The sequence below is a fragment of the Rhinoraja longicauda genome, chromosome 7, assembly GCF_053455715.1.
Source record: "Rhinoraja longicauda isolate Sanriku21f chromosome 7, sRhiLon1.1, whole genome shotgun sequence".
In the NCBI taxonomy this organism is placed as follows: domain Eukaryota; kingdom Metazoa; phylum Chordata; class Chondrichthyes; order Rajiformes; family Arhynchobatidae; genus Rhinoraja; species Rhinoraja longicauda.
The window spans coordinates 20,604,242-20,623,780 of NC_135959.1; the positions used below are offsets into that span (position 1 = coordinate 20,604,242).

The 19,539-nt window shown below is 44.0% G+C and overlaps 1 protein-coding gene across 1 annotated transcript in view; it reads left to right on the forward strand.

Annotated features, from left to right (window-relative positions):
- Positions 1-19,116, forward strand: part of LOC144595141 (solute carrier family 15 member 1-like) — a 45,166-nt gene extending 26,050 nt beyond the window's left edge. The window contains exons 13-21 of the mRNA XM_078402237.1: positions 288-369; positions 3,988-4,110; positions 6,686-6,835; positions 6,919-6,965; positions 9,120-9,227; positions 9,557-9,653; positions 10,343-10,489; positions 12,114-12,221; positions 18,182-19,116. Coding sequence (XP_078258363.1) covers positions 288-369; positions 3,988-4,110; positions 6,686-6,835; positions 6,919-6,965; positions 9,120-9,227; positions 9,557-9,653; positions 10,343-10,489; positions 12,114-12,221; positions 18,182-18,367 — 1,048 coding nt within the window. The 3' untranslated portion in view covers positions 18,368-19,116. The remainder of the gene's footprint in view (positions 1-287; positions 370-3,987; positions 4,111-6,685; positions 6,836-6,918; positions 6,966-9,119; positions 9,228-9,556; positions 9,654-10,342; positions 10,490-12,113; positions 12,222-18,181) is intronic.
- The last annotated feature ends 423 nt before the right edge of the window (positions 19,117-19,539 follow it).

Genomic DNA, 19,539 nt, shown 5'->3' on the forward strand with positions numbered 1-19,539 from the left:
ATCGTAAATAGCTGGGGTCCCAGCACCGAACCTTGCGGTACCCCACTGGTCACTGCCTCCCATTCCGAAAGGGACCCATTTATCCCCACTCTTTGCTTTCTGTCTGTCAACCAATTTTCTATCCATGTCAGTACCCTACCCCCAATACCATGTGCCCTAATTTTGTAAACTATTTCCCACTATTTTAACGTAGGAAATGAGGCGGAGTCCTGATGGGCCAAATGACCTGTGTCTATGCTGGATGCTCCATGTATCATTTCCTAAGTGGACTTTTATTGTGCTTGTAGACCGCTGAGAAGGATGACAGTCGGGATGTTCCTTGCAGCAATGGCCTTCATTGCTGCTGCTTTGGTGCAAATTCAAATCGATGTGAGTAAAGTGTCATATGAATTAGAACGGCAGCTTCCAGAACATGGAACCGTTAAAGTGCTGGTTCATCTGATGAGACCTGTCCTTGTAGCCTTCTGGAGTTGACATTCAATACAATTATTTCAGATAATCAGCAGCTCCAGCCTTTGTCCTGGAGTCGTAGAGATATACAGCAGGGAAACACACCCACTGGGTCCGCACTGACCAACAAGCATTCATCCTGCAATAATGCCTTCCTTTGCATTTTCCACACATTATCATCAACTCCCCTCAGATTCTACCCCAGTTAATCTACCAACCCACATGTCTTTGGGATGTGGGAGGAAACCGGAGCAGCTGAAGGAATCCCACTTACATTGGGATTCTTTCACTTTTCCAAGCAATTTGTTCCCTTTTCTGTTGATAATTTCTTAGAGTTATTTGTCTTCTATTTACTTCTCCATCTGACCTGGGGAACTTTTAAAGATCAACAGAAGGTAACTAAAAAGGCAATACAGGGAGAAAAGATGAAGTACGAAGGTAAGCTAGCCAAGAATATAAATGAGGATAGAAAAAGCTTCTTTGGGTATGTGAAAAGGAAAAAAAATAGTTAAGACAAATGTGGGTTCCTTGAAGACAGAGACAGATGAATTTATTATGGGGAACAAGGAAATGGCGAACGAGTTGAAGAGGTACTTTGGTTCTATCTTCATTAAGGAAGACACAATCTCCCAGATGTACTAGGGGACAGACCTAGGGTGACGGAGGAACTGAAGGAAATTCACATTAGTCAGGAAATGGTGAAGGGTAAACTGATGGGACTGAAGGCTGATAAATCCCCAAGGCCTGATGGTCTGCATCCCAGGGTACTCAATAGACAATAGACAATAGGTGCAGGAGTAGGCCATTCGGCCCTTCGAGCCAGCACCGCCATTCAATGTGATCATGGCTGATCATTCTCAATCAGTACCCCGTTCCTGCTTTCTCCCCATACCCCCTGACTCCGCTATCCAAAAGACTCGTAACACTTCAACAGCAGAAATTCCTTCCTACCTGAAATTCCTTCCTGTCCAACCTTCCTACTCAAAGAGGTCCTCTAGAAATCGTGGATGCATTGATGATCATTTTCCAATGTTCTATAGATTCTGGATCAGTTCCTGTGGATTGGAGGGTAGCTAATGTTATCCCACTTTTTAAGAAAGGAGGGAGAGAAAATCAGGGAATTATAGACCAGTTAGCCTAACATCGGTAGTGGGGAAGATGCTGGAGTTGATTATTAAAGATGTAATAGCGACGTATTTGGATAGCAGTAACAGGATCGGTCCAAGTCAGCATGGATTTATGAAGGGGAAATCACATCCTCAAAAACTTGACTAATCTTCTGGAATTTTTTGAGGATGTGACAAGTAAAATGGATAAGGGAGAGCCAGTGGATGTAGTGTACCTGGTCCTTCAGAAAGCCTTTGATAAGGTACAACACAGGAGATTAGTGGGCAAAATTAGAGCACGTGGTATTGGGGGTAGGGTATTGACATGGATAGAAAATTGGTTGGCAGACAGGATAAAAAGAATAGGGATTAACGGGTCCCTTTCAGAATGGCAGGCAGTGACTAGTGGAGTGCTGCAAGGCTCAGTGCCGGGACCGCAGCTATTTACAATATACATTCTTGATTTAGATGAAGGAATTAAAAGTAACATTAGCAAATTTGCAGATGATTCAAAGCTGGGTGGCAGTGTGAACTGCGAAGAGGATGCTTTGAGGATGCAGGGTGACTTGGACAGGTTGGGTAAGTGGGCAGATGCATGGCAGATGCAGTATAATATGGATAAATGTGAGGTTATCCACTTTGATGGCAAGAACAGGAAGGCAGATTATTATCTGAATGGTGTCAGGTTAGGAAAAGTGGAAGTACAATGAGACCTGGTGTCCTTGTACATCAGTCACTGAAAGTAAGCATGCAGGTACAACAGGCAGTGAAGAAAGCTAATGGCATGTTGGCCTTAATAACGAGAGGAGTTGAGTATAGGAGCAAAGAGGTCCTTCTACAGCTGTACATGGCCCTGGTGAGACCACACCTGGAGTATTGTGTATAGTTTTGATCTCCTAATTTGAGGAAGGACATTCCTGCTATTGAGGGAGTGCAGCGTAGGTTCGCCAGGTTAAATCCCGGGATGGCGGGACTGTCGTATGATGAAAGAATGGAGCGACTGGGCTTGTATTCACTGGAATTTAGAAGGATGAGAGGGGATCTTATAGAAACATATAAAATTATTAAGGGATTGGACATGTTAGATGTAGGAAACATGTTCCCGATGTTGGGGGAGTCCAAAACCAGGGGCCACCGTTTAAGAATAAGGGGTAGGCCATTTAGAACTGAGATGAGGAAAAACCTTTTCTGCCAGAGAGTTGTGAATTTGTGGAATTCTCCGCCTCAGAAGGCAGTGGAGGCCAATTCACTGGATGCATTCAAGAGTTAGATAGAGTTCTTAGGGCTAGTGGAATCAAGTGGTATGGGGAGAAGGCAGGAACAGGGTACTGATTGTGGATGATCAGCCATGATCACATTGAATGGCGGTGCTGGTTCGAAGGGCCGAATGGCCTACTTGTCTATGTATCCATGTATCTATGACCTGCCTTTTTTTATTCCCAAACTCTGACATCTCCACAACCTCCCACCAGCCAGCACCACATTCAGTCCCTAACGCCCTTCCCTCTTTCTCCACATCTTAAAGGTACCATTAGCTTCCTCCTGTTCTGATTAACGGCCATCAAACTGTAACTTTGTCTCTGCTACTCCCACTGCAGATGCTACATGAGTCCAGCATTAGATGCTTTTATGGGAAGATGTTCCCACAAGACACTGATGTTCCTCTCCTAAAGCCCTGGAGTAATTCAAAGGCAGTTCTCCAGAAGCTCACCCTAAATCTCCCACAGAAGCCTGATGTTAATGTTCCATCTCTCCATTCGGCTGGAATTACTGTACAATTTCCACTGCACTGCCAGGAGTGAACTCAAGAGATAATTTACAGACTGATTTAAAGAAATAAGATGCTCTGTCTACTTACTGAGTCAATAGTGGTGCTGGCTGAGTGACTCCAGCACTTTTTGTCTTTTTTTTGTTGACGAAGGGACCTGAACCGAAACATCCACTATCCATCCATGTCCTCCAGCGATGCTGCCTGACCCGTTGAGTTATTCCAGCACTTTGTGTCTTTCTTCAGTGTAAACGTGCCCTCTCAGGCTGGCACAGTGGCCATGGCTAATCGAGCTATTGCCTCCCAGCTCCAGTAAACCAGGTTCAATCCCAGCCTCTAGTGCTTTCTGTGTGGAGTTTGCATGTTCTACCTGTGACCACACAGGTTTTATTTCCGGGTGCTCTGGTTTTCACCCACATCCCGAAGATCTGTGGTTTGGACTGTTAATTGGTAGCTGTAAATTGCCCCTAATGGATAGGAGAGTCATAGAATCTTGGGAGAGATGTTTGAAATGTGAGCAGACCAAAATGGGTTAGGGTAGGATTAGTATAAAAATGGGTCATAGTCAATGGGATGGCCTGTTTATTTTCCAACTCTATGATGCATTAGCAATTAAAATAGCACTGGGTGATCCTAACTATATCTTGCTTCTTTTCCTTTTAGCAAACTCTTCCTGAATTTCCTGTTGGTGACCAAAGCCAAATTAAGATTTTAAACATTGGTAAAACAGGAATCAATGTAACCCTGAAAGAATTATCCCAGTCTTACATTGTGCAGCCATCAGAGGTAAGTAGTATCAATGACTATTCTGACCATCCCTCTGACATCTTGCACAAGGCAGCCCCTCCCACTGAGCCCATTGTGAAGGCACCATATTCCATCAGCATCTATATACTAAAACTCTTGTTTGTTTGTTTGTTTGTTCCTGAACTACAGCCAAAATAGTACACGATAGCGTGATAATTTTAGGCCCACCTTACTCACCGTCGTCCTTTCGGTGCTAATGGAACAAGTTTCATTGAAATCGGTGTTATATATTTAAAGTTATTCACACTTTAAAGTTTAAATCTATCTCCTAGGGAGGGAGGGGGGATGGAGGGAGGGAGGGGGAAGGGGGGGGGGGGGGAAGGGAGGAAGGGGGAGAGGAGGAGGAGGGAGGAGGGAGTTGGGATGGGGAGGGGAGGGAGGGAAGGGGGGAGAAGGGAGAGGGGAGGGGGGAGGAGAGGGTGCTGCACTAATGCATGAGAGGTTTGGGCCCAACGGGTCCACTTGGTCTAGTTCCTCCTAAATTCCTCCAGTTTGAGGATAATTATACATAAGCGATCCTGCCATCGTGCTGATGTCAGCTCTCCAATGAGCTCCTCTGCTTGAGGGACAGTGTGGTCCACTCCCTGTTCTACATTTTAAGAGACACGAGGAAAGCCAGGTGCTGGAATCTTGCACAGAACACAAAACGTTGGAATAATTCAGCAACATATTTCCAACTCAGGATGGTATATAACTTAGGTGGGGGGGGGGGGGAAGGAGCCTCCAAGTGGTAAGTGGCCATATGATAGGATTAGAATTAGGCCATTCGGCCCATCAAGTCTACTCTGCCATTCAATCGTGGATGATCTATCTCTCCCTCCTAACCCCAATCTCCTGCCTTCTCCCCATAACCTCTGACACCTGTACTAATAAAAAATCTACCTTTAAAAATATCCGCTGACTTGGCCTCCACAACCTTCGGTGGCAAAGATTTCCACCACCCTCTGACTAAATACATTTCTCCTCATCTCCTTCCTAAAAGAATGTCCTTTCATTCTAAGGCTATGGCCTCTAGTCCTAGACTCTTCCACTAGTGGTATCATCCTATCCACATCCACTCTAGCCAAGCCTTTCACTATTCTGTGTGTTTCAGTGAGGTCCCCCCTCATACTTCTGAACTCCAGCGAGTACAGGCCCAGTGCCGACAAACGCTCATCATAGGTTAACATACTCATTCCTGGAATCATTCTTGTAATCTCCTCTGGACCCTCTCCAGAGCCAGCACATCCTTCCTCAGATATGGTGCCCAAAATTGCTCACAATATTCCAAATGCGGTCTGACCAGCGCCTTATAAAGCCTCAGCATGGTGTTCCCCTGCACCGACTGGCCTTGTCCTTCTTGCTGATAGAAGTAATGGGTTTGGAAGGTACTGTCAGCGTGGTCTGGGTACACATTGTAGATGGTACACACAGCAGTCATGGTATCTCTCATGGTGGAGGGAATGAATGTTTAATCTGATGGTTGGGATGCCGGTCAAGTCTGCGGATTTTTCTTGGAAAGAGTTAACCTTCTCAAATGTCACTCAGAAAGGTGGAGAGCATTTCTTTGCACAACCTACATGTGCCTTGTGGATGGTGTAAAGAGCTTTAAGGTAGCAGGAGTTGAACTATCCACTGAACCATCTGAAGCATCCCCAGCCTCTGACCCTTGTACTAGTAGCTACAGTAGAATAGAATGATCTATTCTAGATTTTCCTTGATCTCCATTCCCTTTGTCCTGTTTTCAAACCTTACACTTCCTCATCTATGCACTTCCTTATCTATGTACCACCTACTGCCCTGACATCAGTCTGAAGGGTCCTGGCCCAAAACAAGATTGAGGGGGGATCTTATAGAAACTTACAAAATCCTTAAGGGGTTGGACAGGCTAGATGCAGGAAGATTGTTCCCGATGTTGGGGAAGTCCAGAACAAGGGGTCACAGTTTAAGGATAAGGGGGAAGTCTTTTAGGACCGAGATGAGAAAGTTTTTTTTCACACAGAGAGTGGTGAATCTTTGGAATTCTCTGCCACAGAAGGTAGTTGAGGCCAGTTCATTGGCTATATTTAAGAGGGAGTTAGATGTGGCCCTTGTGGCTAAAGGGATCAGGGGGTATGGAGAGAAGGCAGGTACGGGATACTGAATTGGATGATCAGCCATGATCATATTGAATGGCGGTCGGTGCAGGCTCGAAAGGCCGAATGGCCTACTCCTGCACCTATTTTCTATGTTTCTATGTTTCTAAAACATCACCCATTCCCTTGCCAGAGATGCTGCCTGTCCCACTGAGTTACTCCAGCATTTTGTGTCTACCTTCAATTTAAACCAGCATCTGCAGTTCCTTCCTACACTAGTAGACTTTACAGTGTTGTTTTACTGTCCAGGTTAAGTTTCTGGTCAATTGTGACCTGCAGGATGGAGACAGTGGGAAGCTCGCTGATGATAATGCCATTGAATGTCGAAGGCAGGTGATTCGATGCTTTCATGGTGGTCATGCTAATACCATAAACAAGCCTACGTCTTGCAAATGATTGTTTCTTGTTGTTGATGCAACACTGTATCCCATCGTTTTCAGGCAACTGACTATATCACTGTCCCAACAACTGCTCTGGAATCTATTAATGTTTACGATGGCAAACTGAACAAAGATATTCAAACTCATCTTTCCAATGCAACTCGCCACACACTCTTGGTAACAGACTTGCCCAATCTAGATGCCGTATTGGTGAGTGAGCTTCTGTGTGTCTAGTAAGGGTGAAGTAAAGACCAATTGTGATATACACTGATCTCTTTTTGTTATTTTTTCAGTTGAAGGATATTACCCACAAACCACAGGAAGGAAAAAATGCCATCAGGTAGGTTCTTTCATATGGAACATCCTGCACCTTCCACTCTCTGTAAACTTGAAAACTGTAAACTGTAAGCTTCGGAAGTTCGGCATGTCCCCTACAACTCTCACCAACTTCTAAGCATTTTAAAAGCATTTTATCAGGATGCATCACAGCTTGACTCCATTTATACCTCACGCTGCCTTGGCAAGGCCAGCAGCATAATCAAGTATGTCGCACCCTACCCACTCCCCCTTCTCCCCTCTCCCAACAGGTAAAAGGTATAGAAGTGTGAAAACGCAAACGTCCAGATTCGGGGACAGTTTCTTCCCAGTTGTTATCAGGCAACTGAATCATCCTCTCTGTTTCTGTTTCTGTTTTCTACTGCACAACCGCCAACAGCTGGGTTATCTCGTGCAGGTACCACAACCGGAGAGCAGTGCTGAACTACCTCTAACTACCTCTTTGGTGACCCTCGGGCTATCCTTGATCAGACTTTGCTGGCTTTAGCTTGCACTAAACGTTATTCCTTTATCATGTATCTATACACTATAAATGACTTGATTGTAATCATGTATTGTCTTTCTGCTGAATAGCACGCAACAAAAGCTGTTCACTGTACCACTGTAAACTAAACATAACTGAGCTCATCCAAAACCCCACTGCCTTTATCCTAACTTGCACCTCGATCCCTTCACAAGGCATCCTCATCATCGCTGACTAACACCGCCTCCTAATCTGACATCATCTCACATTTAATGTTCTCGCTTTTTGAGTTGAAATTCCTCCATGTCCTTACCTCCCCTAATCTCTTGCAATTGCAAGACCATTGGAAACGTGAAGTTCTCATGAGAGACATGTTGTTCGCCGATGACGCAGCAGTTGTGTCCCACACCCAGCAGGAACTACAGTCATTGATGGACCGCTTCTATCGGGCTTGCAAGGACTTTTGGGTGACCATCAGGCTGAAGAAGACGAACGTCCTGGGACAGGATACAGAGGTACCGCCTGTCATCACCATCGATGACTACGAACTCGATGCCATCCATCAGTTCACGTACCTCGGCTCCACCATCACCGACAACCTCTCCTTGGACACAGAGATTGACAAGAGGATCGGGAAGGCAGCTACAACTCTCGCTCGCCTCACAACTCGAGTGTGGACCAATCCAAAGCTGACAGTGAAGACAAAGATAGTAGTCTATAACGCCTGTGTCAACAGCACGCTGCTGTACGGCAGTGAGACATGGACTACATATGCCAGACTGGAGAGAAGACTCAACACCTTCCACCTTAGAAGCATCCGCCGTATCCTGGGTATATCCTGGCAAGACAGGGTGTCCAAGCCGAGAGTCTGTCTCGCGCTGGCCTTCCGAGTATGTACACTCTACTCAGGCAGCGTAGGCTGCGGTGGCTGGGCCATGTCCACCGCATGGAGGATGGTTGTATTCCAAAAGACATCCTCTATGGAGAGTTAACATCTGGGAGGAGAACCATCGGCCGCCCCCAGCTACGTTACAAGGATGTCTGCAGGAGAGATTTGAAGGTGCTCGACATTGATGTGGAGTCCTGGGAGAGCCTTGCAATGACCGCACGAGGTGGAGAGGTACCCTGAACCAACATCTCAAAACGGGGGAAGAGAAACTGATGAACGCAGCGGCAGAAAAGCGGGCACGCAGAAAGGAGCGCAGCAACCTCAACAGACCAGAGTCCACACACAAATGTGACCTTTGCGACAGAGACTGTCACTCCCGCATTGGTCTCTTCAGCCACAAGCGACGCTGCTCTAGCCGAGGTGTGGAGCAAGCAGCCAACTAGGATGCATCACCCATGGTCAGCCTAAGGGTGCTCCTAACTCTGGCCTGTTAAACAAATCTCCCGATTTAATCTTTCCACTCCAGCCGCTCGATCCTTGAGCTTTAGATCTCCCTCCCCATACTTCTCTCCACTCCTATTTAAAAGTTAACTCTTTGACCAAGATTTTTCACCTGTCCTATAATGACTCTCAGTCAGTTAACACTCCAAGATGTATCTGAAAACTATTGTCAGTAGTGGATAGACATCTCTTTTGTCTATTTTTGGCTTATCTGTCAGTAATTGCACCCTGACTTTGCAACATTCTTTAACTTGTTCTCTACATTTCTCTACGTTTTGAAATGAATAACTGTGGTTTCTCTTCAGATTTGTCACCACATTGACCCGCGTTGACAGCCTCAAAATGGGCAGCGAAGACTTTGGAAATCTGACCAGATTATCAGTCTCTAACTACACACTTTTCACCAAAGGAAAGTAAGTGACTTTCTTTATAATAGCCCAGTAAAACCTCACCTCTTGCGGACGTGGGAGGAAGCCCACATAGTCACATGGAGAACGTGCAACCTCCACACAGACAGCGTCGGAGGTTAGGATTGAACTCGGGTCTCTGGAGCTACGGGGCAATAACTCTACCAGCTGCGCCACTGTGCTGCCCATTGTTGTTGAATTTTATCTTTGTCCAGCGGCAATAGAGACTAAAGAAAGCGAGGAGTGAGGGCAATGAGGAGCCATGGTGCCCAGGAGGCATCGACTGTGAAATATTCCTTTACAGGCTCTAATTTTTGTTATCTTATTTGACTTAGAAAGACAATCACATTTATCAGTAACGGAAATAAATGCTCACAATATTCAAGAAATCTCGGTTATGGGAGCTCGTACACGATCATCATCAATGAAACGGTTTGTATGCCAAGAGATCTCGGTTTGCCTGAAAACTCTTTTGAATTTTATTCTTCAATCTGTTATTCTTCACAACACCGATCAGTTCTATTTGTATTCTCCTCGACCCCCTCAGTGAGTCAGAGACCTATTGCCATTCGTAGTGGGTTATGGGTTACGTAGCAATAATTTCCATTTCGATTAAAACACATTTCACAGAGGTTATCTACTTTGAGATAAATGAGGAGAGATTACAGCTGTAGTATGGCCAAGCTGGTAGGCCAAGCTGGAGCAAGTATAAGGAGGTGAGGAGGTGGGTAAGAGGTTTGGAAAGGGAATTCCAGGGGTCAAGCTCAGGCAGCTGAAAACATAGTGGAGAGATTGAACCAGAGGTATTCAACATACCAGAAGTACAAGAGCGCAGAGGGGTCATGGTCTGGACAAGGGCACAGAGATGGGGAGGAGAGGGAAGGAGGAGGGGGTGTGGATAAAACTGAACCATTGCATGAATAGAAGCCAGTGTTTTCTGGCACGCTCCGTGTGATGGACAAATATGATTTGTCATTTTGGATGTTGGCAGCAGAGTTTGGGATGAGCTGACGGTCATGAAGGGTAATTGTGAGGTATGAGATGGGAAAGGGGGGGGGGAACAGAAGCTTCTAACTTGTGTAATATTATTGGTAACAATATTGTATGTTTTGTCTGTTTAGTGTGCCACTCAGGATTTCAAACTAAATTACATCGAAGACATTAAAGAAAACAGTGTTCACATGGCATTGCAAATTCCTCAATACGTTCTCATTACAACTGGGGAGGTGGTCTTCTCTGTTACTGGTCTGGAATTCTCATATTCCCAGGTGAGTGACAATGTTCAAACATTTTCTGATAACTCTTGATAATGAATTTCCAATGATCAGTGTCCAAGGTCTGTGACCCAGCAGTGCGAAGAAATTCTCAGCCTATTAAAAAATTATCCCCCTCTTGCACCATCAGAGCATCCAACACGAGACAATCATTTGAAATGTTGTAGGAAAGAACTGCAGATGCTGGTTTAACTCGAAGGTAGACACAAAATGCTGGAGTAACTCAGCGGGACAGGCATCATCTCTGTAGAGAAGGAATGGGTGACGTTTTGGGTCGAGACCTTTCTTCAGACTTGAAATGTTGTTTCGTTTAGTGGCTGTTAAATATTGTACCATACTCTGCTAAATCTTAAATAGTCAACTTCCAAAAATCAATGACCTAATTTCTCATATTTTTCTATGACAATGGAGGAGGCTTTTGGGGCCATCAGGTCAATGCTAGCTTTCAGAACAATTTCCATCAAATCCATTCCCCCATTTGTTTTCTCCTAACACGTTCTCTCTCTCAATGCCCATCAACTTCTCCCGACACTCATGCCAACCACATACAGCAGCCAATGAACCTACAAAAACCTACACGTCTTTGGGATGTGAGAGGAAACCCAGAGCAGCCAGAGTAAACCCACATAGTCACAGAGAGAATGTGCAAATCCACACAGAGAGGACCAGAGGTCAGGACTGAACTCAGGTCACTGGTGTTGTGAAATAGCAACTTTATTATAAATAGCAAACCTCCACTCCCCCCACTCACCATCAACAACACCACTATCACATCTGTGGAGTCATTTAAGTTCCTTGGAACCATTATCTCCAGGGACCTTAAATGGGGGGCCACCATCGATTCCACAGTCAAAAAGGCACAACAGAGGATGTACTTCCTGCGGCAGCTGAGGAAACACAATCTGCCACAGGTAATGATGGTCCAATTCTATACTGCCATCATAGAGTCTGTCCTCACCTTCTCCATCATGGTGTGGTTTGGCTCAGCCACCAAGCACGACATCCGGAGGCTGCAACGAATCGTTCGATCAGCCGAGAAGGTTATTGGCTGCAACCTTTCCCCCATTGACGAACTGTACACTGCAAGGGCCAGGAAGCGAGCGGGCAAGATCATCTCTGACCCCTCTCACCCTGGCCACAAACTCTTTGAAGCACTTTCCTCTGGAAAGCGACTCCGGACTGTCAAAGCCGCCACAGCCAGACATAAAAACAGCTTTTCTTCCGCGAGTAGTAGCTCTACTCAATAACCAAAAGTCTGTAGTCTCTTTTTGCTCTGGTTTATTTCACTCATATGTTTAAACTGTATTCTTAATGTTTTAATGTTTTATGCTTTATTCTTAATTATTTATTGTATGTTCGTGTCGTAACTTGCGAGCGGAGCACCAAGGCACATTCCTTGTATGTGTGCATACTTGACCAATAAACTTATTCATTCATTCATCATTATTGGCTGAGCCATTGAACTGCCCTCTCTCTATATGGTCCTGTGCTACCATAAAACACAAATTTTGTTCTCTCCATTTTTTTTGTACCACATTAACAACAAGAGACTGATTTTGTGCATTCTGTGTTTCTGGCCTTTAACCAGGAAATTAATTTCTTTACCATTTTTCCCCAGGCACCTCCCAACATGAAGTCAGTGCTCCAGGCTGGTTGGCTCCTGACCAACGCGTTCGGAAACATTATTGTGCTGATAGTCGCGGAAGCTTCGACCATTCAGCAACAGGTATGTGGCATTCAGGAGTTGGGGGATTTTAGACTGAAGAAGCTGAGGTTGAGTGGAGTTTTGATAAAGGACGACAAGATCATTTAACTGGTTAAGTGGAAAGGGAACCTGTTTCCATTAGTTCCAAGGACCAGATGACAGTTTTTTTTAAGTTGTAGGCAGCTAGTGCAGGAAGCTTTCAAAGGGGGAATTGGAGAGGCACTCAGTCATGGTGAAATAAGGCACGGAGACAGGTCCTTTCAGCCTAACTCGTCCATGCCGACCAAAAAAATGATTCGCACAGCTGAAGTAAATCCCATTAATCTCATTGATTGAAATGTGCAATGTTGCAAGAACATTATAACAATACAGTGACTGTGTAGTAACAGCAAAATTCCATCATATCCCACTATAATACCTTCTTCTCCACAAATCTTTCCCATTAGATCCTATCTGTTTCTCCTTCTGTGCCAATATACAAAACCCAATATTATTGGTTCTTATTTTATAAAGCAATTTTTCTCCTTCCACTTGAAGGAGAATTATTCTTCAGACTCAGGTGCAAGTGTAGAGTAATGGGATCAATGGGAATGTCCTACTTAGCTTAAATGAGATCCTTCTGTTTCACAACAATACCCTGTTAATTGGAACTAACTAATTGTTAGCTCAATGTTTAGACTGTTAATGAGGGCCTCAAAGGTAACACTGGGTCAAATGTCACTGGAAGGAGGTGCAAAGCCTTGCATTTCTATTGGGTCTCTTAGGATACCAAAGAACTTTACCGTCAATGAAGTAAAAAATGGCACAGCCTATAGAACTGCTGCCTCTAGATGTCAGAGATCCTCGTTCAATCCTGATCTTTGTTGCTGCCTGTGTGGAGCTCTGCCTGTGACTCATTTGATATCCTTTGGATTATACAGTTCTCTTCGACATTCAAACAATGTTTGTCACGGCATGTGAATTGACTGCTGTAAATTAACCCTCCTAGTGTGCATGTGAGTGATATAATCTGAGGGGAGTTGAAGAGAATGTGAGGAGAATAAAAATTCTGTTTATGGTAGGATTTGTATAAATGGGTACATGATGGTCAGCATGGATCTAGTGGCCCTGTTTCTGTGCTGTATCTCACTATGACTCTCTGAAGTACTTCTTCAAACGAGGCCAATAATATATAACATATAACATATAACAACTACAGCATGGAAACAGGCCTGTCCGGCCCTACCAGTCCACGCCGACCATTCTCCCTGACCTAGTCTCATCTACCTGCACTCAGACCATAACCCTCTAATCCCCTCCTATCCATATACCTATCCAATTTACTCTTAAATAATAAAATCGAGCCAGCCTCCACCACTTCCACCGGAAGCCCATTCCATACAGCCACAACCCTCTGAGTAAAGAAGTTCCCCCTCATGTTACCCCTAAACCTTTGTCCCTCAATTCTGAAGCTATGTCCCCTTGTTGGAATCTTCCCCACTCTCAAAGGGAAAAGCCTACCCACGTCAACTCTGTCCGTCCCTCTCAAAATTTAAAAAACCTCTATCAAGTCCCCCCTCAACCTTCTACGCTCCAAAGAATAAAGACCCAACCTGTTCAACCTCTCTCTGTAGCCTAAGTGCTGAAACCCAGGCAACATTCTAGTAAATCTCCTCTGTACCCTCTCCATTTTGTCGACATCCTTCCTATAATTTGGCGACCAGAACTGCACACCATACTCCAGATTTGGCCTCACCAATGCCCTGTACAATTTCAACATTACATCCCAACTTCTATACTCGATGCTCTGATTTATAAAGGCAAGCATACCAAACGCCTTCTTCACCACCCTATCCACATGAGATTCCACCTTCAGGGAACAATGCACAGTTATTCCCAGATCCCTCTGTTCCACTGCATTCCTCAATTCCCTACCATTTACCCTGTACGTCCTATTTTGATTTGTCCTACCAAAATGCAGCACCTCACACTTATCAGCATTAAACTCCATCTGCCATCTTTCAGCCCACCCTTCCAAAAGGCCCAAGTCTCTCTGTAGACTTTGAAAATCTACCTCACTATCAACTACTCCACCTATCTTAGTATCATCTGCATATTTACTAATCCAATTTGCCACACCATCATCCAGATCATTAATGTAAATGACAAACAACAGTGGACCCAACACAGATCCTTGGGGCACTCCACTAGACACTGGCCTCCAACCTGACACACAATTGTCAACCGTTACCCTCTGGTATCTCCCATTCAGCCATTGTTGAATCCATCTTGCAACCTCACTATTAATACCCAACGATTTAACCTTCTTAATCAACCTTCCATGTGGAACCTTGTCAAATGCCTTACTGAAGTCCATATAGACAACATCCACAGCCTTGCCCTTATCAATTTCCCTGGTAACCTCTTCAAAAAATTCAAGAAGATTAGTCAAACATGACCTTCCAGGCACAAATCCATGTTGACTGTTTCTAATCAGGCCTTGATTATCCAAATAATTATATATATTGTCCCTAAGTATCTTTTCCATTAATTTTCCCACCACAGACGTCAAACTAATAGGTCTATAATTGCTAGGTTTACTTTTAGAACCTTTTTTAAACAAAGGCACAACATGCGCAATGCGCCAATCTTCCGGCACCATCCCTGTTTCTAATGACGTTTGAAATATTTCCGTCATAGCCCCTGCTATTTCTGCACTAACTTCCCTCAATGTCCTAGGGAATATCCTATCAGGACCTGGAGACTTATCCACTTTTATATTCTTCAAAAGTGTCCGTACCTCCTCTTCTTTAATCCTCCTAATTTCCATCACTACTCTACTTGTTTCGCTTACCTCACATAATTCAATATCCTTCTCCTCGGTAAATACCGAAGAAAAGAAATTGTTTAATATCTCCCCCATTTCTTCCGGCTCAGCACATAGCTGTCCACTCTGACTCTCTAATGGACCAATTTTATCCCTCACTATCCTTTTGCTATTGACATAATGAGCTGAAATTTGTAAACACAAAGTTCCCACAAGTAGAAAGACTTAATGAGATTAATGATAAATATTGCTCCCCCCCCCCATGACTCACCAGACTAGGCTACTTTTGGCACCTCCAATGTTGATGCCAACTTGAATACTGCACTGGAGTCTCAGACTTTGAATCCAGCATCTTCTGACTCAGAGGTTTCAGTGCAGACCACTGGACCACAGTGGGCACTCATCTTTTGCCTGCCCCGCACACTCTCGTGAGTGTAGGAAACTTCACAATATTGGTTTCAATTACTTTGGATGAATATTGGGTTAAAGTTGGAATTGGTATGCCATCCTTGAGGAGGAGGCATAGAGCATCAGAGCAATGGACTGACTTTTCAGTCATGGTGCTACTTCCAAAGTTGGAATTGGTACCCTGGAAGTAGCACCACGGCTGAAAGGTCAGTCCATCACGCAAACGGTCTCCATTGAGAGGCATGATTAGGTCAGAGCTGCAAGAACTCCACACTGCACCAAACAATACTGCTCCAGCTCCCGAAGAAGAGAAGAAACAAAGAGAGTCAATCAAATCTAAAAGAAGCCAAAAGAAAAGAAGAGAGACTTAGGAAAGGATAGAATCATAGAGTGATACAGTGTGGAAACAGGCCCTTCAGCCCAACTTGCCCACATCAGCCAACATGTCCCAGCTACACTAGTCCCACCTGCCTGTGTTTGGTCCATATCCCTCCAAACCTGTCCCATCCATGTACCTGTCTAACTACTTCTTAAACGTTGGGATAGCCCCAGCCACAACTATCTCCTCCTACACCCACAACCTTTTGTGTGAAAAAGGTACCCTTCAGATTCCTATTAAATCTTTTCCCCTTCACCTTAAACCTATGTTTTATGGTCATCGATTCACCGACTCTGGGCAAGAGACTCCGTGCATCTACCCGATCTATTCCTCTCATTATTTTATACACCTCAATAAGATCACCCCTCATCCTCCTGCGCTCCAGGGAATAGAGTCCCAGCCTACTCAAGCTCTCCCTATAGCTCAGACCCTCTAGTCCTGGCAACATCCACGAAAATCTTCTCTGTACCCTTTCCAGCTTGACTACATCTTTCCTATAACATGGTGCCCATAACTGAACACAATACTCAAATGTGGTCCCACCAACGTCTTATACAACTGTAACATGACCTCCCAACTTCTATACTTAATATTCTGACTGATGAAGGCCAGTGCACCAAAAGCCCTTTTGACCACCTTATCTACCTTATCTACCTGCAACTCGACCTTTAAGGAACCATGCACCTGCACTCTTTGATCCCTCTGCTCTGCAACACTCCCCAGAGCACTACCATTCACTGTGTAGGTCCTGCCCCTGTTAGACTTCCCAAAATGCAACACTTTACATTTCTCTGTATTACTGTCATCAACCATTCCTCATTCCTCAGCCTACCTGGTCAATCGATCAAGACCCTGCTGCAATTTTTCACAACCATCTTCACTATTTGCAAAACCACCCCCTTTTGTATCATCAGCAAACATGCTAAACATGCCATGTATGTTCTCATCCAAATCATTGATGTAGATGACAAATAGTCGTGGCCTTAGCACCAAACCCTGAGGTACACCACTAGTCACAGACCTCCAGTCCGAGAAGCAACCGACCACCATCACCCTCTGCCTCCTGTGCTGGAACAGCTGATTAACGTTGGGGCATATATTCCACAGTTTATTGCAAGAATGAAAATTATTAATGTCCACAGAGTTATTCAAGTTCTGCTGCACAGTTTCAATAATAATGTCTGTTTATATAGTGACTTTATGCAATGGATCTTCGCCTAGCTGTTCACAAGTGCTTTGTTAGGTTATAAGAAGGTGACCGAGGCTTAGTCAGAGGTAGATTTTAAGGAGAGTGATAAGGAGGCAGGGGTAATTCCGTCACTTGAAGTTTTAGCTGCTGTTCACATGATCATCAATCAAATTAGGGGATGATCGCAAGGCTGGGATTGGAGGCACATGGGGAAGGGCCAGGAAAATTCTATAGGGGTAGGGAAGTTACACGGCGTGTGAATGGATGGACATACCAAGAGGAGTATTTTTAAATAGAGCCTTTGTGTATCCTGCATGTCAGTCGGAAAAGGACTAACTAGTTCTGAATTTATCTGCATACAATCCTCTGCCTCACCTCACACCATCCCATCAACAAACTCCTGAGGTAATTTTCCTTCCTCACCTTCCAGCCGCGCTATCTGCCATCATACAGATACATACGAAATCAATTCTTTGCTCAGCTGAAGTAAATCCCATTAATCTCACTGATTGAAATGTATAATATTGCAAGAACATTATAACAACACAGTAACAACAAGATTCCATCATTTACCACAATAAGACCTTCTTCCCCACAAATCTTTCCCATAGGATCATAGCTGTTTCTGCTTATGTGCCAATATACAAACCCCAATATTCTTGGCTCTTATTTTCTATAGCAATTTTTTTGTTTGATACAGCTTTTGAAATTTATATGTGCTACATCCATTTGTTTGCTTTTAGACTTTAGAGATAAAATGCGGGAACAGATCCTTCGGCCCACAAAGTCCACGCCGACCAGCAAATACCCCATACACCAGTATATCACACACCAGGGACAATTCATATTTTTTACCAAAGCCAATCAACCTACACTGTACCTCTTTGGAGTGTGGGAGGAAACCAGAGCACCCGGAGAAAACCCACGCATTTACAGGGAGAACATGCACTCTGTACAGCCAGCACCGGTAGTCATGATTGAACCGTCGTAAGATAGCCACTCTACCGCTGCGCCACTGTGCCGCCCCTTGTATAACCAGTAGTTACATCCTCGGAAAAATCAACCAAAACCCTATAAAACGTTGCTAAATTTGTCAGGGATTATAATGATTCAATGTATGGTTCATCTGTGTATTTTTGGGGAATTCATGGGATAATACTGGATTGATTCCATTACTCATTTATTTTTCTTCCCTACAGTGGGCTGAGTATATTTTGTTTGCTGCTCTCTTGATGGCCGTTTGTGTAATATTCGGCATCATGGCCAGATTCTACACTTATGTGGATCCCACGTTAGTGGAGGCTGAGTTTGAGGAAAAGGAACGTGCCAGAAAGAAAGAAGAAGCATCAAATGGAAATCAATCAACAGCTCAGTCAAAGTTGTAAATGCGGCAAACGGAAACATTTCTGTTCAGTTTAACCAGACATATCCTCACAGAAGGGACGCATGGGCTTAGACTTGCAGTCTAAATAAGAGACTCTAGTGTGACATCGGTTCCTCATTTAGAGGTCCCTCAATGAATACTTTCTTCATGATCTACACCGGCCAACATTTCAGTATTATTCCCAACAACTTGAAAAAACCTTGAGCAAACACATTTAAAACTGAAATATTCATCATTTTCATAATATATCTCTTTATAACTCGATGCACAGATCTGCCACACTGCTGTCAAATAATTACCTTTTTGTGTATGATAATTCTGATTATATTTTTTTACTGAGATATTGCAATAATTCAAGGATATATTTCTTCTTGTTAATTCTGTATATTATTGCTGATTCAGTCCAAGCAATAGGAAATTGAAAGCCCTCACCTTCGCCATCCCCCACCCAAAGCTATTTTATTACATTGGACCCTAACTTTCTTTATACAGATCCTGCCACAGTGTGAAACCAAAGTAACTCAATTTATATGTCAAATTAGGAGACTTTCCAAACTAGATCTCCAAGATCAGGAGACTTTCTGAAATAGATATCTAAGATCAGGAAACTTTCTCCAAAATAGTCTGAATGTTTCAAGAAGGATTGTGATGGGAATGTACTCAAAATGTCATACATGTTGAAGAAGATGTCATACATGTTGAAGGGTCTCGACCCGAAACGTCACCCATTCCTTCTCTCCTGAGATGCTGCCTGACCTGCTGAGTTACTCCAACATTTTGTGAAATAAATACCTTCGAAATACCAGCATCTGCAGTTATTTTCTTACACTATATATACACGGATATTAAAATTGCTGAATTTATACATTGAGTTTATTTGCTTTATAACATGGCGGTAGAGCTGCTGCCCTACAGCGCCAGAGACCTGGGTTTGACCCTGACTATGGGTGATGTTTGTGTGGAGTTTGTACGTTCTCCCTACGATCATGTGGGTTTTCTCCAGGTGAAATGTGTAAGAAGGAATTACAGATGCTGGTTTAAACTGAAGATAGACACAAAAAAATGAAATGAAGAAGGGTCTAGACCCGAAACGTCACCCATTCCTTCTCTCCCGAGATGCTGCCTGTCCCGCTGAGTTACTCCAGCTTTTTGTGTCTATTTTCTCCAGGTGAT